A 27,431-nucleotide genomic window follows, 5' to 3' on the forward strand; every position below is an offset into this window, starting at 1 on the left:
CACTCAACCACAACCCATAAGGCAAAACAACATACCCAACACACTAGTCATAGGTGACTCTATAGTCAGGCAGACTGATGTCCCACTCACCAGGATAAACAATGAGAAGGTTACTGTCAGCTGCCTGTCAGGTGCCAGGATCCGCCACATAACTCACTCACTCAGGTCACTCCACAACAAGTACAAATATGACTCTGTCATTGTCCATGTTGGTGTGAATGACCTGAGACGTACCTCCCTGGACTACATGAAAAGAGACATGGAAGTGCTCTCCAATCTTGTAGCCCAGACCCTAGGCCTGAGTAGCATCCTGCCATCACCCAGAATGATACTGCAGTACAAGGACAAAATGATTGACTTCAACAATTGGCTACGCTTCTGGTGTCATTCTAAGGGAATCCAGTATCTGTCTGCCTGGGATGACATGGTCTACAGACCATGATGCTTTGCCACAGATGGCCTGCATCTGTTACCCCTGGGATTCTGGATACTGGCTAAGGGTCTTGCCACCCTTATAGTGCCTTTTTTAGGCAAGGTTCAAATGACAAATTCACCACCGTAACAGAAACAGGCAAGCAAAAACTGAGGGTAATGCTACTCAATGCTAGAAGTCAAAATCTCAAAATGCACTCACTCAAGGCACTCCTTAAAATGGAGAACATCGATATCTGTGCAGTGACTGAGACCTGGTTCAAGGCTCTAGAGAGCACCCCTGCATTACCAGGCTATAACTCATACCACGCTTTTTGGCCAACTAACCTGGACCAGGACACCAAAGGCAGAGGTGTGTCTATATTCATTAAGGTTATCCACACCTGCATCCAAGGTTATCCAAGTGCAACTAACTCTGGGCAAAACTGCAATCCAAATTGTATCTTGCTACGGATCCCCCACCATGCCCCAGGTTTCCCACTCCTCTTTTCTTGGTATACTGGAAAATATTAGGGTTCAACCAAACACCCTAATAATGGGTGATTTCAACTACCCCACCATTAACTGGGAAAACTATTCATGTACCAAATCCTTCACTCAACGCTTTCTGGAATTCATAAATTCCAATGCCCTGGATCAACTTATCCACACCCCTACAAGAAGCAACAATATCTTAGACCTAGTCATTACCAACATGAGTATTCCACACCTGAAGTCAACTCCCCGTTGGTCAGATCTGACCATAAGCTAATCACCCTAGATATCTGTATCCCACCCCCACCCACCATTAAGGAAACCAGCCAACTTCATGCTTCTTAAGACAGAAGTGGCAAACTTCATGACACCCATGCAGATGGACAATACAGATATGACTGCTGAATCCTACACAAATGCACTCTATAAGCACTTACACAAGTTTGTGGATCATGCTATCCCAAACAGAACCAAGACGCTATCCTCCAAATAAAGGAAGCCAATCTGGTGGTCCCCTGCCATAAACAAACTATACAACAGAAGGAAGAAACTGTTGCAAAAGAGAGTAAAATCCCGTGAGTGGAGGAGCTCCCTGGTCAGTCTCATTAAGAAGCTAAGATCCCTTATAAGATCCTCCAAAGCTTGCTACAAAAACAAAATCACCACTGATTCTAAGGGCAACCACAAAGCATTCTATAGCTATGTTAAGAATCTCAATGGCAACACCCAAATCTGCTCTGAGTTACAGCACAACGGCACGAAAATTACAGAACCAACTGATATTGCCAACATCCTGGAAGATAGGTTCAGTGCTAACTTTACCCCCCTCTCACCCCCTAAAGGGCCCATATCTATACAGGAAGAATGTAGAGTCCCTGTAAACACATCTATGCAGGTAAAAGCTGCACTCTCTAAAACCAAAAACACAGTACCCATGGGACCGGACAACATCCCAGGTTGTGTTTTACATAAACTTCAGAACGAACTGGCTCCCCACCTAAGCACCATGTTCAATCATAGTCTCACTCCACAAAGGGGGAGAAACCATTGATCCTGGGAACTATCACCCTATTAGCCTGACGAGCCTGGTCTACAAGGCCATGGAACGTAACAAAGACATTGGTAACCTCCAAACTCTGGACCCCACCCAGTTCGGGTTTATGAAAGGTAGATCATGCCTTCTGAATGTGATTGACTTCTTTGAGGAAATCACCAAAGCCTTAGATGAGGGAAAGGTGGTTAATACAGCCTATCTTGATCTCGCCAAGGCTTTCGATACCATCCCCCATTCTGGAATTATAGCAAAACTCACTAAACTAAGTATAAATCTATGCCTAGTGTCAGAGGCATGGCCTCAAGCTCAATGCCAAAAAGTGCATTGCCATTCCCTTTGGCAAAAACTCTGTACCCATGAACTACCACATAAACGGCAGTCTACTTAACGCCAAATGTGTGATAAGAGACCTTGGGACACAGGTGGACTGTAGTCTCTCTGTTGATAATCCCATCGCCACAGTAGTCAGGAAATCCTTCTGTGTGGCACACTTCATCACAAAAGGGTTCTCATCCAGGAAAAAAGAGGTCATTGTTCCCCTCTACTCGGCACTTATTAGTCCCATTATAGAGTACAACACCCCTTTTGGAATGTACCTCACAAGACATTTGCAGCAGCTGGAAAGGCCACAGAAGTACCTCACAAAGAGTATTACTGGCCTCAATCAGATGCCCTACACTGACCATCTCAAAAAACTCCAACTTTACTTTGTAGCATATCGCCTACTCCCAGGAGATCTCTGCCTAACATATAAAGCTATGTTAAACCCAGAGCTGTTGGATATGCTACACCTAAAGAAATCCCAATCCCTCCGAGCTACATGCTCTAGGGACCTAAACCTTGTCACCACAATAAACAGGACATGTTGAAGGGATAGGTTTCTGTCCCAGAGACTTCCTATACTCTGGAACAAGCTACCTATCTTTGTCAAGCAAAGTTCCTCATTAGCACTTTTCAAGAAAAATCTTGATGAGTGGATGGGAAATAGGAAATACACCCCAGGGATCACTTCTGTGGCTCTGCTCGACAGGGGCACAGGAAATTTACTTTCTTGGGTGGCATAAGACAGGGAACCTTGTTGGCTAGGCTTACATAGGCCCTTGGGCCAATAGCCTAGTACCTACCTATGAACATATGAACCTATGAATACCATGCCTTGACAGATGATGGCAGATTGGTCACAACATGTCTTCGGCTTACTTGACAGGTCATCAGAATCTAGGTGGCAGAAGCGCAACCCTCCTATTAAGATAAGAGCTGGATAGATGAGTTGGAAAAAGTTTCTCTTTTCAAAGTAAGGAGAGAAGGGAGTGATCTAAATGCTAAAAAAAAATGGCATGGAGGCTCTTTAGGTGTGGAGACTTTCACTATTTTAATTGTAACTATGCAAAGTCTTGAGTAAATGATTTATTTAAAACACAGAAAGTTTCCACTCACTTCTTGCTGGCATCAGAGGTCTTCCCGTCATTTCCCATTAGCAGGTACTCTTTACCAGGTGACAGCTGAAGTTTACAGGATCTGCGCTTCAGGAAATATCGAAAGTCTCCTGCCTTCAGTTTTGAATCTTTAGCTGTTTAAAGAAACACAGGCAGCATTAAGAAACACAGCAGCACATATCACAGTAAGGCACTAAAAAAAAAAATTGTAAATTCTTATGAAGAAACTTTGACAGGTTCCATCATAAGGGAAAGTCCCTGCACTGATGCTTTGTTATTTTTTTGCCTTTGAATAGAGTTGTTAGTCTGGCCTTCATCCTCAAAAAATCATCTTAAATGCAGGATGTGTATCTAGTTGCTTTATCAGTTGTCTGTACTTTTCTTTGGCGATGTATATTTCATGACCTAAGAGCTGCAAAGCTTTTTGAAAAATCAAAATATGAAGATGCAAATACTCCTATGTAGAAACTCTATTTTGTCTAATTACTGTGTAGCCTAGGAGGTCATTGGCATTTTCTTTGCTTTTTGTATAAAAAATATAGAAGAGGGTGCATTTCTTATTCAATTAAATTATTAGACAATTTGTAGATTTGTTTATGTCTGATTTTTTTTAAAACCTTTTCGATCTCAAGCATTTTGAGTTTGAAATGTACAATGTCAACTCTGGAAAAACATACAGTAATTTTTATTTGTTTATTTATTTATTTTATTTTACATTTGTTTACCGGGATAGTCTGACTGGATACATGTCCATTTTCAGCGGAGGCCCGGGGAGAAAAGCTCCAAAAAAGACATTCAACAAACTGTTACATTTTTACAGTTTAAAACACAAAATAAACCACAAATAAAAGGATTTTTACATAGTTGTAAAACACAAAAACAGATACACAAACAAATTATTACATTTTTACTCAGATGGAAAATTCTAGACAGTGTTTTTAATGTTTTTAAGAATGATAGGGTATTGAATGCCTAGTAGGGTAACCTGGTAGTAGATCCAAGGAGATCATAGGATTTATAAGTTAAGAAACAATAAAGTATAGGCAGAAGTCCTCCATGTGCACACGAGTGATGGTTAGAGTTATAATATAAACCAGTTTGCCAATTAAAACAATAGCTTCTTTGTACTGTCTTATAAATGGATTTTTACGATGGTAACATATAATAATCTTTAGCACCATTATTTGAAATAAGCTAATAATTAAACTTCCTGAGAACAAAAACAAAGCTAAAATGGGAATGAAAATGTCCATCTATGAATGGTATATGCTTGGCCTATTATACTAATAAATTTAAAAATTAAAAAAAGGTTATTTATTCTACATATGAGCTTGAGGGGAACAAAGGGAGCTCAAAACCGGTTCAAACAGTACACAGAGGTAAACTGAATTAATTAGCTGATTAGCAAAGGCACAGATTTGGCAAATCTTCATAACAGAACCAGTAGGGTATACAAGCCAAGATGTTTAACAGCCAAACAGAAGTCAAGACTGCAACAGATTCCCAAACCATATGATAGTGCTAACAGACAATATAGAATTTACTATATGTCATCATCGTTACTGCAGCAGCCAAGATTCATTGCTGCACTGCAGTAGATAAATTTGCACGGAATGTAGAAGATATATGGGGATAGAGACAGAACCAACCTTGCAAATAAAATGCCCAGATAATTATGAATAATTGTTGCTGCGAGAACTTTACATGTCTTTTGTTGATTGCACTGTCTAATTTCATCACATGGACTTTTCATTAGAACTGCTGGAAAAACGTGCCACTAATAACACTAATTTACAATTGCTTACATGTATTGACTTTGCTGCAAAAACTGCAGAGGTATGCACATTTTTAAAATACTCAGAATCTGTGATACACATAACCCAGTTCTGACCAAAATAGCAGTACAAGGATACTTGTTTGCATGTACTGATTACACTGAGTGTGTACCCACACAAAGGAAGCACACAGATTTGGAAATTCTCAAGAAAAAATCAAGAGAAGTACAGTTTTAGAAGTGGGTAGGTATCTTGGTATAATAACCACAAGACAGTATTGTATATAACAAATACATCTACTGCATACAAATAAAAAGTATAATTCTCAGACTAGAGGTATTTAGTTATAACATAACTGGACGCAGCACTGATATCCAGACAGTGAAGAAACCAATAATATAAACAAGCACTGAGTCTTTGGGCAATCCTTTGTTTATGCAAAGGCTTTTGCTATATTCAGTGTTTCCAGGTTCTTTCATGTTAATGTGTTCTATCTATAAAAATTATTTACCATTTAGGAAATACAACCGTACATTTACAAATTATACAATAATGTGTTTTTAGTATCCCTGTCCTTGTTATTTTACAGTTGTTATTTTACACTTTCCTTTGTCTGTGGCTCCAGGCCATGGCTGAAAAGGGTCTTCAGACCAGTCCACCCACTCTTTAAACAAATGCAGATTAGAAAAAAATCCATACTGTACAAGTAGAGCAATTTTAGTGGCTGAAATTTACAAAGACCACAGTGCCTTGTATCCCATGAAAGAGCATTTTACATAAGGGGCAAGATGACTACATTGTAAACACAGCCATAGCTTCAAGTCATACCACATAAAATGTTCTGTACTTCTGAAGACCTAACTGACAAAGCTGAAACTTCATAAAAAGATTGTGGTAAACAGACAAGTATGCTATTTTTCAAACACACACCAACACACACACACATACACACACACACACACACACACACACACACACACACACACACACACACACACACACACACACACACACACACACACACACACACACACACACACACACAAACACAAAACTTTATGTGAACCATATTCACGCTTCTACATTTGAGTCACAACTGACCCCTATAACAATCTCTGACATTCAAAGTTAGCCTAGTATTAACCTATGAATCTATGAAGCCAGTGTTCTTTCTTATATCTAGTGTGATTCTGCTTTTGCAAGTTGTTGGCAGCCGAGCTGCTGTCCTGAATGCAGAATGAACTAAAAGTATTTGTCTGTTATTTTCAATAAGAAATCCTCACCTATTTTCATCTTTTTAATATCACTGTTTTCAGTGCTCAGTACTAACTGGAATATAACCAAGGAGGGAGAATCAGAGCTGCTGCAGCGAAGGGTTGTGGTATGATTAATGAGTTCTGCTCAGACCATTGACACTTTCACACAACTCTAAAGCAAATCGGCTGAAATTAAAGACTGGTATAACATAGTGCAAGTCCTTCATCTAGATATAACAACCTGCAAGAAAGACTTAGCCAAGCTAGAGTCTTTACTGTGGAATACCATACACCTCCTATTGCGAAGATCAAAGGGATATATGCAAATTAATCCTTAAGGTACCTGCAAAATATTCCAAACAACATGGGGTTTGGCTTTGTTGGCCTGAATGTTTCCATACAGACTTAAAAAGTAAATGGTCATGGACATTCTGAAGCCATGTAGCTGACACACTGGTATGTCCTTAAGGAGAGTGATTATTTTTGCACTCCAAAAAATTAAAAGTAGAATCATACGTAATGGGCTGAAGCTCTTCAGTCATGACTACAAAAGCTGTACTGGCATTCTTTTTCATGATAATAGGAAATGAATGACCATAATGCACTACTGAACAATCAGATCTGCCGATCATGACCCTAGCACCTAGATCCCAGGACAGCTACCATCTTCACCCCATCCTAGTTATACTTCTGGTTGATACTACGGCATTTAGTCAAAAACTGGTTAAAGGAACTGACTATATGCTGGAATTGTGTCAGTCAGTTTGTTTTAGACAAAGCCAAAGATTTCAAGTGCTCTTTTGGAAAAAAAAAAACATAGTATAGCATTTAAGGATGAATTGGGCACAATGAAGGGAGCTGTTACAATAATGCATATGAATGTCAGTGTATGTCTAAGGTTTTCCAAGTCAAGGCCTGTGCCACATTGCTTTGAAACAAACACAGAAGCAGAATAAAATCATGTGCTATAAGGAAAAAATACTGAACCTGTAAAGTTTTATATTGGGATACAACCCATAATCCTGGCATAAATCTGGACAATTCTGGCAATATTTGTGGTTTCAACAAGTTTACATGGAACAAGAATATCGTGTACTCCATTTTTAATGTGGAAGACTTGTTCTCTAAATTAAATGGTGGCAAATAATGTTCAGGATTGAAGGAGGAGAAGAGGCAGAAGGCATGGCCGAAGGCAGGAAGAGAGGAGAAAGGCTAGGACTCTGGTAGTGAGGGTCGGAACTTTGAATGTTGGCAGTATGACTGGTATATGGAGAGAGCTAGCCGATATGATGGACAGGAGGAAGGTTGGTATATTGTGTGTGCAAGAGACCAGATAGAAGGTGAGTAAGGCTAGGTGTATCGGAGGTGGGTTCAAATTGTTTTATCATGGTGTTTATGGGAGGAGAAATGGCGTAGGAGTTATCCTGAAGGAACAGTATGCTAAGAGTGTTTTGGAGGTGAAAAGAGTGTCAGATAGAGTGATGTTTATGAAGCTGGAAATTGATGGTGTAATGATGAATGTTGTTAGTGCATATGCCCCACAAGTTGGGTGTGTGATGGATGAGAAAGAAAAATTTTGGAGTGAGTTGGATGAAGTGGTGATTACTGCACCCAAGGGTGAGAGAGTGGTGATTGGAGCAGATTTCAATGGGCATGTTGGTGAAGGGAACAGAGGGGATGAGGAAGTGATGGGTAGGTATGGTGTTAAACAAAGGAATGCAGAAGGTCAGATGGTAGTGGATTTTGAGAAAAGGAGGAAGATGCACACAGGTGGATTATATCTTATGAAGGAGGGCCAGTTTGAAAGAGATTGGAGACTGTAAAGTGGTGACTGGGAAAAGTGTAGTTAGGCAGCATAGGATAGTGGTTTGTAGGATGACGTTGGTGATCAAGAAGAGGAGGAGGAGTGTGAGAGCAGCACCAAGGATCAAATGGTGGAAATTGAAAAAGAGTAATTGTGAGGTGGAGTTCAGGGATGAGTTAAGACAGGCACTGGGTGGCAGTGAAGAGTTACCAAATAGCTGGGTAACTACAGCAGAGCAAGTAAGGGAGACGGCTAGAAAGGTGCTGGACAGAGGAAGGACGACAAGGAGACATGGTGGTGGAATGAGGAAGTACAGGAGAGGATACAGAGAAAGAGGTTTGCAAAGAAGAAGTGGGATTGTCAGAGAGATGAAGAAAGTAGACAGGAGTATAAGGAGATGAGGTGCATGGCAAAGAGAGAGGTGGCAAAGGCTAAGGATAAGTCATATGAAGAGTTGTATGAAAGGTTGGACACTAAGGAGTGAGAAAAGGACATGTACCGATTGGCTAGACAGAGGGACCGAGCTAGGAAAGATGTGCAGCGGGTAAAATTGATAAAGGATAATGAGGGAAACATACTCACAAGCGAGGAGAGTGTGTTGAGGAGATGGAAAGAGTACTTTGAGGGGTTGATGAATGAAGAGAATGAGAGGGAGAGAAGGTTGGATGATGTGGGGATAGTGAATCATGAAGTACAATGGATTAGCAAGGAGGAAGTAAGGATAGCTATGAAGAGGATGAAGAATGGAAAGGCTGTTGGTCCAGATGACATACCTGTGGAAGCATGGAGGTGTTTAGGTGAAATGGCAGTGGAGTTTTTAACCGGATTGTTTAATGAAATCTTGGAAAGTGAGAGGATGCCTGAGGAATGGAGAAAAAGTGTTTTGGCACCGATTTTTAAGAATAAGAGTGATGTGCAGAGCTGTAGTAACTACAGGGGGATTAAATTGATCAGTCACAGCATGAAGTTATGGGAAAGAGTAGTGGAAGCTAGGTTAAGAAGGGATGTGATGATTAGTGATCAGCAGTATGGTTTCATGCCAGGAAAGAGCACTGCAGATGCAATGTTTGCTCTGAGAGTGTTGATGGAGAAGTACAGGGAAAGTCAGAAGGAGTTGCATTGTGTTTTTGTAGACTTAGAGAAAGCATATGACAGGGTGACTAGAGAGGAGTTGTGGTATTGTATGAGGGAGTTGGGAGTGTCAGAGAAGTATGTAAGAGTGGTACAGGATATGTACGAGGGTAGTGTGACAGCAGTGAGGTCTGTGGTGGGAGTGACGGATGCATTTAAGGTGGAGGTGGGATTACATCAAGGATCAGCTCTGAGCCCTTTCTTATTTGCAATGGTAATGGACAGTTTGACAGACGAGATCAGACAGGCGTCCCTGTGGACTATGATGTTTGCAGATGACATTGTGATCTGTAGTGAGAGTAGGGAACAGGTGGAGGAGACCCTGGAGCAGTGGAGATATGCTCTAGAGAGAAGAAAAATGAAGGTCAGCAGGACTAAGAGAGAATATATGTGTGTGAATGAGAGGGAGGATAGAGGAATGGTGAGGATGCAAGGAGTAGAGGTGGTGAAGGTGGATGAGTTTAAATACTTGGGGTCAGTAGTTCAGAGTAACGGTGAGTGTGGAAGAGAGGTGAAGACAAGAGTATAGGCAAGATGGAGTGGGTGGAGAAGAGTGTCAGGAGTGATTTGTGACAGATGAGTACCAGTAAGTGTGAAAGGGAAGGTCTACAAGAGGGTAGTGAGACCAGCTATGTTATATGGGTTGGAGACAGTGGCATTGACAAAAAGGCAGGAGTTTGTGCTGGATGTGGCAGAGTTAAAGATGTTAAGATTTGCACTGGGTGTGATGTGGGTGGACAGGATTAGGAATGAGTATATTAGAGTGTCAGCCCAGGTTGGAAGGTTTGGGGACAAAGCCAGAGAGACAAGATTATGTTGGTTTGGACATGTGCTGAGGAGGGATGCTGAGTATATTGGGAAAAAGATGCTAAGGATGAAGCTACCAGATAACAGGAAAAGAGGAAGGCCTAAGATAAGGTTTATGGGTGTGGTGAGAGAGGACATGCAGGTGGTTGGTGTGACACAGCAAGATGCAGAGGACAGGAAGAAATGGAAACAGATGATCCGCTGTGGTGACCCCTAATGGGAACAGCCGAAAGGAGATGATGATGATGATGATTGTACATGATTCAGTTTACCAGCAAAATGAATTATGCAATGATTGTAAAAAGTATATGACAAGAAGTAGCTCAAAATGTTTATGAGATCACCTTTTTGAATGCCCTTAAAATATGCTAAATTAGGATGGTATATTGCTAAGTTTTGAAAAGCTGGTAAGTGGCAGAGAAGAAAAAGAGCATCTGCATACTTTGGACATTAATTACACTAGATTTGTAAATGCTGGATTTTACAATATAGTACATATCATGAGTTTTATTAAGGTAGAGACTAAATGCAAATCAATTTACAAGCACCAAAACTGAATAAATTGACAGAACTGAAACATTGTTTATTATATAACTACAACAGATTTATTTATTTATTGGCATAACATCTTACGTCCATTATTGGTTACCCTACATTTGCACAAGATTTGTTGGTTTGTGATATATTTTATCAGAATGGATGTGCAGAAAATGATCTAAACAGCATAAGGTCAACAGTAAAAAGATATACAGAAAAGGAGCTAAACTGAAAAATATCTAAACGGAAAAGCACTGACAATATTGAAGTTATACTAGGGGAGGGTTTATGCCCTTTCCCCACCGTTGTGCAACCTTGGTGTTGGTATATATAATTAGCAGGGGATGTGAGGGTGAAGGGGGGCTTGCCTGCCCTTGAAAAGCATTGAAAAATGTGACATAATCTAACCATATAGAAATGCATTTAACAGCCTGACACTGCATTTATTTCCTTGCTGCTTGTTTACTGGTACAAAAGGGTGTTTAGAGTAAATATGTGAATTTTGTGTTTTGGCATATTTTTTGTTAGGTTTATTTGTTTTTGTTTCCATGTTTGGGGATTTGTGGATGTGTTTTCATTGGTTCCATTATGAGTTGCCAAATTATATGTGGATAAGGTTACAAATGGAAGAAAACAAGTGGTCAAAATATTCACTGGATTAGAATAAAAAAATAATGTTTTTTGGCAGGAGATTGATCCCGGTACCCACAAATGAAGTCAAACCACACAAACATATACACACACAAAGTCAAACCACACAAACATACACACACACACACACACACACACACACACACACACACACACACACACACACACACACACACGCACACAGCAAGAGATTCTCTGGTTTGATTATCGGCTGGGGTGCCTTCTGTGTGGACTCTGCATGTCCTCCCTGCATTCGTGGGGGTTGTCTTCGGGTGCACTGGTTTCCTCCGACACTACAAAGACATGCGTCTGGAGTGTTTCTCCCTGGGCCTCTGCTGAAAATTGGCTTCGCTCCAAATATAAGAAATCACTGCTGGTACATACTTAAAAAGTATACTGTCGATGGAAAACAATTATCAGGGAGTTCAGTTTCTCTGAGATGAATTCTAACGGATGGCACCTTGTCCACTTTTTGCTTGATGAGGTGTAGGGAAACCATTTTTAACACAGATTTTTTTTTTTTGCTTTTCTGCTTATATTTTTATTCTTGTGGTATTCTTTATTCTTTGTATAAGAAACAATGGACTTTCTTGTACTAAATTTGTTATATTGTTTTCATCTTTAAACAGGTGCACTGCCACTGTTGTGTACTTTACAAGGAAGTTTCTCCCTTATTGCCATTGTTGTGTGATTGTGAAACTGTAGAGTTAGTCTATATAAATAAGGATGCTGAAGTGTGATGCATCTCTGCAAAAACATTTATTTGGTATTGACTGTATTTGACTTGAGGAGTGTTTTGTTGATCTATAGAAACTGGCAAAATGATTCTCATAATATTGTACATTAATGTTTTGTAAAGGAAAATGTGTATCTCTTCACAGTGAGATGAACTGACTCTTTGGTCCAATAAGCTGGGGTTTCTATCATTGCCAAAAATGCTTCAGTGTTTTGACGTACTTGCACTTTATGACATTAATAATCTGTTGATATTACCTTGCCATGCTTTGTCATATGGTATGGAACCTTCCAATAAAATGCTAAATGGATTACATAATTTTAACGCTTTTGTATCTAGAAATGTGATACCTAAAGGAAGAAAATAATTGTAGTTAAGGAAAGAAGGTCTTGTAATGCTTGTTAGAGTAAGAACATTTTCTTATCATATTTATGAGTGCAGATTTACTATTCATATGTGCAAGTCCATGCAAGTCACTTATTTAAAATGGTTGTTACTCTACAAATGTTGCTTCCAGGAATTCTAAGATTGTCTGTGCTGATGAGAGCAAGTAAGTATGGAAGATCTGAGTTTACATATGTAAGGAGAAAATGACAGTGGATAAATTTTAAGTGAATTGCCTTTCGGTAAGAGTGATAATAGGTTCATAGGTCTGTACTAGGCTATCTGCCCTAGGGCATTTATAAGCCTAGCCAGAGTGTGTGTGGCTTTCACCACCCCTTAGGATGAGAATACTACGCCCATTTAGGGTTTAGTTTACTGTGCCTCTGTCTAGTAGTGACACAGAGATGACCCCCGGGGTAAACCTACGATATCCCATCCACTCGTCAAGACTTCTCTTGAATAGAGTTAGTGAGGGGCTCTGCCTAACATGGATTGGGATTCTGTTCCAGAGTGTAGGGAGCCTCTGGGTTATGAATCTGTCCCTCCAGCACATCCTATTTACTTCTGTGTTGAGGTTTAAGTCTCTTGCTCTCGTGGCTCTGATGGATTTGGATTTTTTGAGGTGGAGCATGTCCATTAATTCCGGATTAGACATGGCCTTGTACGTTAGGCACAGGTCACCTCTGAGTAGGCGGTATGTGACTGAATAGAGCTGGAGTTTTTTCAGTTGGGCAGCATATGACATATGTTTAAGACCCTTTATCCTCTTGGTGAGGAACTTTTGGGGTCTTTCCAACTGCTGCAGGTGTCAGGTAAGATACATCCCAAATAGGGCATTGTACTCAATCATTGGCCTAATAAGAGATGAGTACAGGAGCACAATGACCTCTCTTGATCTAGATGTGAAACCCTTCATGATAAGGTGGGCAATATAGAAGGTCTTCCTAACCACTTTGGCAATGTGAGTGTCAAATGAGAGGTTACTGTCAACCTGGGTCCCTAGGTCCCTGATTACCTCTTCCATACTTAATGGATTAAGTCCATAATTACATAATTACCTATGTGGTAATTTGTGGGTACCTTGTTTTTCCCAAAGGGTATGACTATACATTTTTTGGTGTTAAGCTTAAGGCCATGGCTCTGGCACCAATTATCCGTTTCTATGAGTCCTCTTTGAAGGATGTTTGTGTCTGCTGGAGTATCAATTATGGAGCCCAGTTTGCAGTCATCTGCGAACTTTGTCAGCCACAATCCTCCTATGTTTTCCTGTACCTCGGAAAAATAAATGCCGAACAAGAGGGGTCCCAGGACTGAGCCCTGTGGGACACCGCTTGTGACTGGCTTAGAGTCTGACATAGCTCCAGCAACTCTGACCCTGTGGGTTCTGTCCTTGAGCCAGTTTGTAACTCATCTCGTGACATATGGGTTTACATTTAAGCTGGTGAGTTTGTCTATGATGCCCGAGTGTGGTATTGTGTCAAAGGCTTTTGCAAGGTCAAGGTAGGCTTTGTGAACTGCCTTACCTTCATCAATGGCCTTAGTGACGGTTTCAAAAAAGTCGACCAAGTTCAAAAGGCAGGATCTGCCCTTGACAAAGCCAAATCGGTCCATAGAAGCACCGCCTTTGTGAAGTGGGACCACTGTTGCCGTACGCTACTCTTTGGGTACGTATCCTGTAGTAAGGCTAAGATTAAACAGCAGCCTTATGTTTGGGTTTAGTTCCTCTTGGAGTTCATGTAGCACACAGCCTGGGACACCGTCCGGTCCCATTGATGCTGTGTTTTTAGCTTTAGAGAGGGCGACTCTCACCTGGGCATTTGAGATGTTAGGGAGGCTACACTCTGCTGGGATAGTTATTTCTCCTTTTGGGGGGTAGAAATTTGCACTGAACCTGTCTGCCAGAATGTTGACAATGTCAGTGGGTTCAGTGTATTTATTGTCATTTTGGACTAACTCTGAGCATATCTGGGAGTTTCCACACAGGTTTCTAACATAAGTAAAGAAGGCCTTGTGATTGTCTTTTGTGTCTTTTGTGATTTTTCTCTCAAAGTTGGCCTTGTATGATTTTATGAGTGATCGTAGTTTTTTGCTAGTACTGATCAGAGATGCCTTCCCATTTAGGGATTTTGCTCTGTCATGTAGTAGCTTCCTCCTTCTGTTGTAAAGTTTGTTTATGGCTGGGGTCCACCAGACCGGGCGCCTGCCTTTGGGGGAATGGGTCTTGGTTTTATTTGGGATTGCATGATCCATGCATTCTTGAAGGTGCCCGTAGAAGGCATTTGCAAAGGATTCAGCAGTGTGGGTTGTGGTTTCCACTGGCCCAGGGACCTTGAAGGATACCACTTCAGTCTTAAGAAGTGTGAAGTTTGCTTTTGAGAAGTTCTTCACTGTGGTCTTTTGTGCAGGGGGTGGGGGCGGGATGTGGATTTCCAGTGAAATTAATTTATGGTCTGATCTTACCAATGAGGGATATACTTCTGGTGTGGAGCATTTTGTCCCCATGTTTGTGATGATCAGGTCTAGTATATTGTCTCCTCTTGTGGGAATGGTGACTAGTTGTTCCATCGCATTTGAGTTTATGAATTCTAGGAACCTTTGGGCTAGGGTGTTTGGGCTTGAGTAATGTTCCCAGTCTATGTTTGGGTAGTTGAAGTCTCCCAATATGATGGTATTTGGAGAGACATTCATACTCTCCAGTGTCTTCAGGAAGGCTGTGTGGGTTTCCTGAGTTTGAGAGGGTGGTCTGTAGCATGCTACAAATTGTAAGGCAGTTTTGCCTATGGTTAGTTGCACCTGGATGGTCTCCGATGCTTCGTGCGTTGCCACTAACCTGGAGGTGTGGGTATCTTTGATGAATATGGATACTCCCCTCCTTTTGTGGTTCAGTCCAAGTTTTGGGGCCGGAAAGCATGATATGAGGTAAAACCTGATAGTGCTGGGGTGCTCTCAGGAGCCTTGAACCAGGTTTCAGTCACTGCACAGACATCGATGTTCTCCATACTAAGGAGGGCTTCGAGGGCATGCATCTTGAGGTTTAGACTTCTGGCATTGAGCAGCATTACCCTTATGTTTTTCCACTTGTGTTTTCTAGGGAGGTAGGTTTGTCATTTGAGCCTTGCCTAAAAAAGGCACTATGGGGGTGGCAAGAGCCTTGGTCAATATCCGGAAACCCAGGGGTGACAGGTGCAAGCCATCCCTTGCGAAGCAGCATGGCTTGTCGAGCATGTCATCCCAAGCAGACAGACATTGGATCCCCTTTGAATGACACCAGTAATTAAGCCAATTGTTAAAACTGATCATTTTGTCTTTGTACTGTGGCATCATTCTTGGTGAGGGTAAGATGCTGCTCAGGGTCAGGGTCATACCAGCCTGGGCTACATAATCAGAGAGCTCCTCTATGTCTCTTTTCATGTAGTCCAGGGAGGTACGTCTCAGGTCGTTCACACCGGCATGTACAATGACTGAGTCATATTTGTACTTGCTGTGGAGTGACCTGAGTGCTTGTGTTATGTGGCAGATTCTAGCTCCCGACAGGCAGCTTACTGTGACCTTTTCCTTGTTCAGTCTGGTGAGCGGGACATCAGTGTGTCTGACTATGGAGTCACCTATTACAAGTGTGTCTGGCATGTTTTTTGGCCTTAAGGGCTGTGACTGTTTAGCACACTGACTTTGTGAACTATGTGTTGCATGTGCTATGTCTTGAGGTGGCGGTTGCTTGGGTGTCTGCTTTGAAGGCCTCTGTTGTTTTGGTAGATTTTTAATCAGCGCCTCCGAGTATGTTTTTGTGTGTTTATGTGTTTGCTTTGCAGTTGTGATAGTTCTATGTGAGACAGGGTTTGTGGTGTGCGTGGTTACCTTCTCCTCCTGCCTGGTCTTGCCAGTACTGAATTGAGAGAGCTCAGCCTCCAGTTTGGCTATATAGTTGCATCTCTCGCATGTATTTGTATTTCTTGGGAGGAGGAGAGGGTTGTCAGTGTACATGAGGTAATGAGGCAATTGTAACTGCTTACCTACTTTAGAGATGATCATTGTAACATTGGAGTTTACTTGCCTTTTGTGTCCCAATTTTTGGAACTTTTGGATACATTTTTCTCAGTGGTAGCTCTGTTCTCACCAAAAACTGATGTGTCATTCACTCAAAGATGGCATGAGACACAGAACATAGGCTGGCAGTTTGAAAGTGGGAGTATGGGGAGATGGTAACGTAATGGTTGCAGATAATTGGAATGGAGTGTAGCTCCATTATGAAAGGCCAATGACTATTATTCATGATCAAACAACAGATAAGGTCATTCACTTTCACCCATACTCTACCTTAGTACCCACCCATTATAGCTTATTAACTATATACATGTCTGCTTGCAATCTGAAACGCCAGCATTAGGAGAAATGGAGCCTTAGACAAAGGACTCCTTGGCCCCTCCAGTTTTCCTCTGGTTTCTCCTGCACGTCCCCATTTTCCCCTAATGCTGACTCTGCATTATTCAGATTACTTTTTCTTGTTTCTCTTCACACTTTGTCTTACTTTTTAGTTTCCCCTAGTCCTTTTATCATACCATGGCTAACCAAGGCTCCACTGTAATACGTTTGGAGGAAGTAAATGAATTAAGCTGAGAGTTTGGGGTGAGCATTAGGCACCCAGAAGTCATGGGCTCTACAAGATGTGAGATGCATCTTAGAGATTTTTAACAACCTTTGATCTAATGATGGCCTGAACAAAAAATCATGAGTAATGAAAGTGAGTCAGTCTTATTGTTTTTTTTTTCATTCAATGAAAAATAAATTGTGTCTAAATCTTAATGTTTAAAGGTAACAAAATAATAGTTTCCCATTAAACTTAGAAGAAACGTGTTGCAATAATATATAAATCCTATCTGGGAAATAGATCTAGCTTTCTACTACTCCAAAAAAAAGATAATTACCTGCTATTTACCCCTCTGGTGTTAGACTGGGATGAAAACAACAGCACAAATGTCCAGAGACATATATTATACAGCTGAGCGTCAAGTAAAAGAAACTAGAGCACTTGAATAAAACCCACACAAAGATGGGGAGTACATGCAGACTTAAAAAGATGACTATTATTTTTAATGTAAAAATTCTATCCAGTTTTCTAATTTAAATTGTCAATTAAATATCTTTTTTTTTGTTTATTTTACTGGAAGAGCTGTAGCTTAGCAGCTACTACCCTGACATATGTACTGTATTGATGAATGACATATTACTGTATTGAAAAAGTAATGATGTATATTGTTCCAGTTACAGCTATACAGATTAAATCATAAACCAGGTGTAGGAAATCACCTCACACCAGCACAGGGCAGCAATCAAGCATGTGTGGCTTTACACTCAACAGGTGACATGCAGAGAGGTATCTTGATAACTGACTTCAAAAAATATGCTGCTTCAATGTTAGAAGTGATTTTTCCAAGGATATTGAATGGCCAGTACCAATACAAGCATGCACCTCACTGCAATGATAGTCATCAGGGACCCGAATACCATCTTCATATGCTGCTGAAACCTCTGTAAGTGCTTTGAGTTGCAGGAAGTATGTGGTGGTGCCCACTGGGAGAAAGTTTATCAGCAAATACATTTTTTGTTATGAAAATGAACAGTTCTGTGTTAGCTAGCAGATTTACTGCAGACTGGAAACTGTTATACAGTATATGTTTTATGTTTGCCAGTGTTATACGGAAATGTCATCAATAAATTTAATAAGATTTGCAAGTAATTCTAAGCTAAAAAAATAAAGGTTTGCCTTATTCTAATTTTAAGTAGATTCATAATAGAAGCCTATTTTTTTACTTTACAATGGAATTTCTTATACATTTCAGCAGATTTACTGACTATAATAACACATATAGATGATTAGAGAGTTTAAAGGAGTTTGCTGAATGACTATTTTGAAGCCATAGATCATATGTGTGCATGCATGTGTGAGTGTTTTATGTAGGTGTGGGTGTGTGGGAGTCACCTCTGCCAAACACTGTAACCTTCTAAAGCTGACAGTCATCTGGGCATCCATATTTACAGCTGTCAGTTCTAGAGGTAGTTCTGAAATCCACACGCATTTAATTTAAGGCAGGAATCTATGACTACTGTAACATTTAACTACAGACTGCAATTATAAAGTATTAAATAAAAAATACTTGCCACTGCTGTAGTTAGGTCATTTATTTAAAGCATATACACATAGACAGCTGTTATATATCAACCCTGCACACGAAGGTCATACAAGTTTAAAAGTCATGATTCTTCTGGCACTATGCTCTAAACAGTTACCTACACAATCATAAACAATTAAGGCTGAAGAGAGGTCTATAGGTTAAGACTATTTTGAAACATTTTTGTTGTAGAGAATCTGGATTCTCACTTCCCGTATTTATAGAAAATGAACTTTACTGGTCACATATTTCTGGGAATTAGACAATGCAACCATGAACTCTATCAATTGTGTGACACAATTACAAGTTCTATTCTGGTAAGACTTTCATAAAAAGTTGGAAAGAAGTGACATGGGGTGGTAAAACATGGATCTTAACATTGTGATACTAACCATTTCTGGTGTATTCAAGAAAAGGTCTTCATGGCCCTGATGAATTGTTTCTTTTCTGAATGGATATTGTTTAATGAATATGCGAGACTATGAGAATATGAGACTGTCCATGCTATGGAACAGAGTTCTCATACATGTCAAGCAGAGCACCTCGCTGACCCTCTTCAAGAGAAATCTTGATGAGTGGATGGAAAACAGAAAATTTACCCCGAGGATAACTCCAGTGGCTCTACTCGACAGAGGCACTGGAAACTAAGCTCGGGTGGCACAATGCCAGGGTAATGCTATGGCTAGGCTTGTAAAGGCCCCAGGGCCATTAGTCTAGTACACACCTATGAACCTATGTTCAAAACCAGATTTCACCAATTCCTGGCTAGGAATCTGGCTTATTCCTATTCTCTTCCTCCAAGGGGATGCATGATCCTTTTTAGATATGTTTCATATGTCCTGGGAAAAACATTTTTGCTAATTATGAAAAGCATTTGTAAAGTGGGTGAATGTGTACCCAGCGACAGCATTCATCTTGAGTATAAGTATTAAAAACTTAAGGATGATTTTTATTGCTCAGACAATACTAGAAATGTTTGTAATGGGCAACTCAAGCATCATTTATTAATGATAAACTGTAGAATTTAAGGAAGGATTGAATTATTCAGACCCTCAGCAGAATTATGAAGAAAAGAACTGCAATTCCCAAAAGTGCAAAAAAAGGCTCTTTTAAGTGTTTTTGCAGAGGTGTATGACCACTTTACATATGGAAGGGAGCTGGGGCTTTGGCAGACAAATATAACCTTTAATTGTATTACCTCCAAGGTCACTCCATCACAAAGCAGTGGGAAGATCACATACCTCTTTTTCACAGGTTTGAGATTTGCAGTATCAGTCCTCAGAATTATGATGGATACAGTTATTCACATTACATTTGTTTCTTCTCAGCATTCAAACATACAAAAAAATACAATAAATAAGTGACTTCTCCATTTTCTGAGACGTAAGTAGAACTTAGTTTAATCAATTAATTATATTACAATCCACTACTGGATTGCCACCTACTAAGATGTCTACAGGCAGGAAACTGAGATCTACTCAACTCTTTCTTCATCCTTGAACTCACAAAGAAAGTTTGTGCAAAATAAATCATGTAGAAGAAGTACTATAACAAACAAGCATGTGAAAAAGAATGGACATCTGGAAAAATACTGGATATTATTTATCTGACTTGTCCTGTTTAGAAATCTGCAATGAAATAATTTTAAGAAGGCACACTGAACAACGTCTAGGAAGGAAGCAGGACTAGGTATTTCTGAGGAAGACTAGTATGATACTATACTAAATGAAAAGACTCCAAAAAAGGACTGGGGCTCATCTGTGCCTATAGACATGCCTCTGACCTTGGAAATTATTCATGAGTCAAAGAAGTATGCTTGTGATCATGTTTTATCGGTCTCGAAGCACAGCATTTCAAACAAAGCTGTGTTCAAAACAGGTTTGGACATAATGGTTAAGGTGTTTGCCTTATAAACACAAGGTGCAGGGTTTGAATCTCACAAGGGATAATTGGCTAGGCTTAAAATGGCTCGCAAGGGCAATTAGCTTAGCATTAACCTATGAACCTATGTATATCAGGCCTTGCTGTTCAACTGGAAGAGAAAAGACCCGTGAAGACAAGTCCTGTAACACAGTATTTCAATCCTAAGTGGTGAAGGAATGCTACAATGGGTATTATAAGATAAGGTGAAAGTGCAGCTCCTTAATTCCCCTGATCTTTCTTCATCCAAGTGACTATGGCACCACGGAAAAAGTAAATGTTAGTAACATAAGCATCTAAGATTTAATATTTTCTATTTCCTACTAAATTGATAAATGTGCCATAAAGTTATTTTGGTGTGTGTGTGTGTGTGTGTGTGTGTGTGTGTGTGTGTGTGTGTGTGTGTGTGTGTGTGTGTGTGTGTGTGTGTGTGTGTGTGTGTGTGTGTGTGTGTGTGTTTTATTATCGTGTTTTATAAAGCTAACTTCATTTATCTACCATAAAGTTATTTTCGTGTGTGTGTGTGTGTGTGTGTGTGTGTTTTATCTTGTTTTATAAAGCTAACTTCATTTATCTAGTTTGATGTATAGCCAACGTTCAGTAACGCATGACATTGTTAGAAGTGCAACCTTCATACAGTGATAACTAAGTATTTTAATCCCAAATTAAATTGAAGAGAACTCACATATATTAGGTAATAAAACACAGAAGAAGGAAGAAGCAGACTGTATTTGCATTTTAATGAATCAGTTTTAGAACCTATCAAATTATCATTTGAAAATCAGCATTCTAAAATACTCCTAATCTTGAACAGTATAGAAAGAGAATAATCTAATCACTGTACAATAACTTAAAATACCAAAACAGAAGTATACTGTGTATTTTAGCAGGTTATTAAGGCCTGCTAGACTGCCTTGCTCAGAGCACTGAACCAACCAGATTCTTCCATCAGATGGCAATCCCCTATGACTCTAAAGTTAGCTTACAGTTTGGACAGGGTCAGCATAGAGCATACTTCACAACTGTCCTGAATTTCACAGAATGACCACATTTTTCCCTTATATATTTGGTCTATTCCTCATAAAATGTGTGGTTTTCTGGAAAATTAGTGAGGAATGAATTCACTAAATAATGAGAGAGATGTGAGTTTCAGATGTCATATCTTTATAAAAATGTATGGTAACACAAAAACATTTGGTCTAGCAACTTTTTTAAGATTATAAGAACAACATTTAAAATTTGTCCCTATTTTTGGATCTTTGTACCCCCCACACACACACATGCACATGTTTGTCTTTGTCTAGATTTCTTGTGCTAAAAGGTTGAAATGTATGGCCTAGAGCATACGTTTAATGAGACGTTACATACGGGACAATGTGATTCTGTCCTTAATCAATAAATTTATCTTTCTTTTCATAGCCATTATTCTCCTGCAAATCTTACTCCAACATGAATGCTAGCAGGCATTATAGCTGCTTCTATACTCTGAATTGCACTGTTTACTTTAGAGAGAAGTTGTCACTAACATGTTTATCACATAGATGATATCAGCTCCCCAGATATTCTGATACCTTAGGTCAGCTCCCATATCTGAGATGGCAGGAAAGATGCTACAGGAAAGGTTTGGATTGTCTTAAAGGAGTTTTCTTTCCAAGTGGCACAGGTTCAAAATTGGTATCATCCTGAAACACTTTCTGCCATCCATGTCTTGGCAATACGTAATGACATTCTGGGTGAAAAATATCATTCTGTCCATAATATCAAGACACTATAGATGTAAATTCCTGAGACAGGGAGGTCTTCCCAAGAATATCTGTTGAACAAACAGCTATGAAGCATATAGAAGCCCAGGTTAGCATCCACTGTTTTAAAATATATTATATTCACTTCATTGCTGTTCTTTTCCAGGTTCCTGAAAAAGGGGTAGAGGCCATATTGATTTAAATAAATACTGTATTACCATGGACCATTTGAAAAAAAAAATGTGAGTAGTATATAGTAACATGTGAAAACTATATGTCTGTCAGTTTGTCACACAGTATTAAAGATATAAGTTGTTACACAGCTATTTGTGGACCAGTTCAACAAGCATACCTATAAGCCAATAAATAAATCACCAGACTCATGCTTTTAAGAATTCAATATTTTTTTGGAAAGAATATAAAGCATTATACCTGAAAAGTAAATAAGTAGGTACTATAGTTCTGCACAAAGAATGAACACTGACAATTCTAAAGAGAGACGGGACATGCAGTAGGCAGTATCTGATCTGATCTAAATATTAACTTCTTTTAACTAAAATATACATCATTAGCACTCAATATCGAAAGAGAATTTGTAGAATTTCTACAATCAAAATACTTTGCCTTCATTTGTATATCCGCCTGATAAAGCATCTAGCAAATGTGTCTCCAGCAGACAAAGCAATAACTGACTTGAATTAACTCTGTATCTTTCTGTTTCTCTCTCTCTCCTTCCAATTTTATATAAGTCACTGACAGGATTTTCTGTGATTTCATTTTAAATTATTGAAGATGTTCCCTTGTTTCCACAGATACATACTTCTGGGGGAGACTTAGCAAGCTGCTGTCCAAATAAGGCATCACCATATGACCTAGCACAACATCTTCCAAGCAGCATTAGACTTTATGCAGAAGTGTGGACAGTCAAGGGACAGACATAGCTTCATTTTCAAATTGTAAGATATTGCCACAGTAACAAATGCAGACTACTATTCTAAGTATAATTTCACACATCTCTTTTAAATAATACACACCTATTAAAAGGCAATTACAATGTAACTTCTTTTATCTTTGAAATAATTATTACTTTTTAAATTAAGTACAGCTTAGTTCACTTCACTTCACTTACATTTTACCACCAGGAATATAGATTAAATTTTATAAACATGTTAAGGCTTTTTACAGATTCCCATTATTAGATTCCCATTCATGTTTTTTTGAAAACGTTCTAAAGAAATTAAGTTTGTGGTAAAAGGTACATTTGTAGTTAGACTCCCCCAGTTTCTTAATCTGAAACATTGTATTCAGCATTGATAACAAGATACAGTTATCACTTTTAAATGGCATGCTCTTGCCAAAAATGATAAAAACTGCCCTTTTGTTTGTCCATTGGTTTCTATGCCTACCTGATGCTCTACAGGTTGTGCATACCTTGCTTTTATTTCCTAGCTTACTCACCTTTTTATACTGTTCACAATTTTGTCATACTTACTAGTACCCTTTGCAGTCCCAGGCCAATAAAATGTTAGCATAAGCATCCTTTTTTATACTTTATGCACAAAGAGCTTGAAGATGCAATATTATAAGCTATGGCTAGAAATGCCTTTCCAAAGGCCATTGGAAATATCAGGTGTAGCACTATAACTCCCCCAGCTTCAGTTCTGATCTCCATGCTTTGTACGCTGACCTTCGTCTGCCTTCCCTTACATTTGATACAGCGCCATGTTTAAGCAGCACTGGCACTTTTGGCCTGGTCCCCCAGCTTCAGTTCTGATCTCCATACTGGCACTTTTGGCCTGGTCCCCCAGCTTCAGTTCTGATCTCCATGCTTTGTACGCTGACCTTCGCCTGCTCTCTTGCCATGTTTAAGCAGCACTGGCACATTTGATACAGCGCCATGTTTAAGCAGCACTGGCACTTTCGGCCCAGGTCTTCCTGCCATCAGTAATTGTGAAGGAGTGCAGCAAGTGCAGCGGAGCATTGTGAGTCCCAGCAGAGGAAGATAACACGTGTAGTTTGCACTACCAGTGCACTACCTCATAAGATTTAAACTGCTTGCATGTTTCCTTCTATGTGTCCTTTGGATTCTGGATATATTGGACTGGTGGTAATATGTTTGATCTCTCATTTATGTGCAAATATGTGACACTCATGCCTCACAAATCACTGTCAAAGATAAGAATATCTGAAATCCTATGCCTTAGATTTACTGATTTAAGTAAGAAAATGAGTGAATTATGGATGGTGTCTATAATTTTTGGATGTTTTGACTAGTAATCTGTGTCTATTAGGAAATGAAAATATTTAATCTGATGCAGATCAGTGGCAGGTTTCCTCCATAACCCTTCTGGAATGTTACATAGAATTATCTCTTCTTTTACTTAATATGACATTTCCTGCTGGGAATCTTTCCTCTGCTTGAGATAGCAAACCTCTCAACTGCTACCCAAACCATCCACCATTCTGCTGTCACAGAAGACTCTCCTTGGAAAGGATGACCTGTTAGGGTCCTCTGCACAGCATTGCCATGACAGCAGTTGCTTTCCCATTTCCATGGTTCCATGGGACTCCTGAATTATAGCTATATGCTGCACTAAGACAATTTTAACATTTCTGCACATTACTGTCTATGTCCCCCTTTCACTGACTTATTCTGGAGAATGCAGTGTGTGGGAGGGGAGGGGTGAAACCATGCTCTCCTCAGTCATGCTGTGCTTGGCTTCACTTTGCCCTCCACTCCCCCACACTTTATCTACCTCTTCACATCTCCTCCCTCCCTCTCTAGATTCCAGTCACATTCATCGTATTCCGCAGTCCAACATACAACCCTCCAACCACAGTCCAACTCTTCATCACACCTATCTAAATTTCTAATACTTAAAACCCCTAGTCTAGTTCTATGTTTTTGGCCTGTTACACCAGCATCCCTCTAATCTCCAGCACTAAATTACCCCCTTACCACACTACATAGCACATAAACTATATCAAACATTATCTCTAACTATTGTCTCTTCTGCCAACAGTCTTTTTTTTCCTGTTACCTCACAAACCAATCCTTCCACAAGCCTAGATGGCAGCTAAGAACACAAACCTCCTTAAAAATAACTTCACTCCAACTTACTCACCTCTCCAGCCTAGGTGGCAGCTAGCTAGCCTCCTTTTCCCTTTTCTAAATATTTCTATTACCTAGGTGGCAGGCAGGATGTCCTATTCAACAAGCTATCTCTCCTCTTCAGCCTAGGTGGCAGCTAGTCTATTCCTCCTTAGCTGACTTTCTCCTTCCCCTACCCCCCAACATACCTTTCTTACTTACTCCACTTTATCTGTAATATTTAATTCCTTTTGCAGTCTAGATTTCCATCACAACTGTTTCTCTTCCCCTAAATCCTGCAGTTACCAGTATTCATCCTCCCATCCCTTTGCCTAAATGGTAGTTAAGTCCCTCACTCTTGCTATCTCTTGCCCACAGACTTCCTCTCTTTCTATTTCCAGCCACCTAACTACTAGTGCATCTATACCAAACCATTCCCCTAAACCATTTTTTCTCACCCCATTCTCTCATCCCTAGCAGGGTAGAAAAGCATTTCCTCTATCTCATCTCTTCTCCTTTTCTTCTGAAACTCACTATCCTCCCTCACTGACCTCTCTACTTCCCTAATCTGCCCTTCCTCCTCACCTTTTCTTCCTCACTAAATATACCTACAGTTCCTACCACTCTAACATATCACTCCTACAATTCTGTTCAATACCAGTCATAAAGCACTTTTTTCAACTCACTAAATATTGCCACACTTACCTCCTAACAATCCCTATTTTATCTTTTTCACCTGCTTGCTTTTTTACCCATCAGCCCCTTTCAATTCCTAAACCCTGTCACATCTTTCATTAACAATGACATGATTCTCCATCTCTTCCCTCCTCCTTCTTTTCATTTACATAACAGGTACGCTAAAAATGATACAACCGTCTTACACACACCGCATCTCAGTCAGCCCCCTAGACGTTAATATTGAACTTCTCCCCATATTTTAAAAACATGCTTGCTTCAATGATATGCACAGTAATTTAGGTATCACTGCAGTACACATACCCCACAACTCCAAACAAAAAGACATCTCTACAAACCTTAACACACCATGCTTCATTTAAATAGATAAGGTGAGATTCATCTTATCCCAGGGCCACAGCACCAGCCATACAGTTTCTGCCACCTTATTATAGATTCATAGGTTCATATGTGTGTACTAGGATAACAACCACACATGTAGGGGTGCAGGGGGTTGCCCCCTTCCAAAACACTTCATGTTTTTTGGCCTTTTTTTGACAAATGCAGATCAGGGGTTCCGATCCTTATGTGCTCAGTTTTGTCAGCTCATAGTGGAAGCAATTAATGCATTGCTAATTTTCACTGAATTGCCATGCACGTCCTCTCTGTGAGCTGTCTGTTTCATGATCATGCAAATATTCTGCGCTGTGACTATACAAATACAATTCTAAATTGTCTGCGTGAATATCTGTCTTCAAAAGTATGACTTATGCTTTGCCCTCATGGCTCTTGATTTCTGGTAAATATCAGAAGCAGCCATAGAAAGACCATACCTTAATAGACATTGTTTTCAATCTGGGGAAAGATTTTCTTGAAGAACCAAAGACCTTGGTTGTTTTAGTGGCAAAATTGATGCCATGATGAAAATTTCTGCTGACTGCAAAGTGCAATAGTGTGGCAGAGTTTAATTTACTTGAATACCCAATAATTATCTGCTTTGAACAAAGTGGATGATGAGACTATTGTCCAAAAATTACATGTAACATTTAATGGTAGTTCAGAGGTTCTCCAGGTAGAAGAATTGTGATTCTTCAAGGGTCAATTGAGACACAAGAAGCCAAAGAACAGAATGCAGACTGCTGTTTTCCATAAGAAATCATCCTCTATGATTTATTTAAGTGGGGGCTAGTGGGTGATGCCCTTTGTTAGGAAATTTCTCCCTTCTTCAACTTGTTTTACCATGAAATTATATACGTTTGAGGGCATGGGGGTCTTGTCCCCATGAAAAAAAACACATTTTTTGGTATTTTTTCTTTTACACATTGGGTTTTGGCAATTCAGATTATTGAGTTTTTTTTG

General features: G+C 39.8%; 1 protein-coding gene across 2 annotated transcripts in view; it reads right to left on the reverse strand.

The window, feature by feature from the left end:
• Nucleotides 1-27,431, reverse strand: part of C4B (complement C4B (Chido blood group)) — an 876,141-nt gene that overhangs the window by 14,338 nt on the left and 834,372 nt on the right. For both annotated transcript variants that reach the window (XM_044083184.1, XM_044083183.1), the window contains exon 40: nucleotides 3,398-3,530. In XM_044083184.1, the coding sequence (XP_043939119.1) occupies nucleotides 3,398-3,530 (133 nt within the window). The remainder of the gene's footprint in view (nucleotides 1-3,397; nucleotides 3,531-27,431) is intronic.

This window comes from Protopterus annectens, chromosome 9.part0, assembly GCF_019279795.1.
Source record: "Protopterus annectens isolate FY-2018-M chromosome 9.part0, PAN1.0, whole genome shotgun sequence".
Lineage (NCBI taxonomy): Eukaryota > Metazoa > Chordata > Ceratodontiformes > Protopteridae > Protopterus > Protopterus annectens.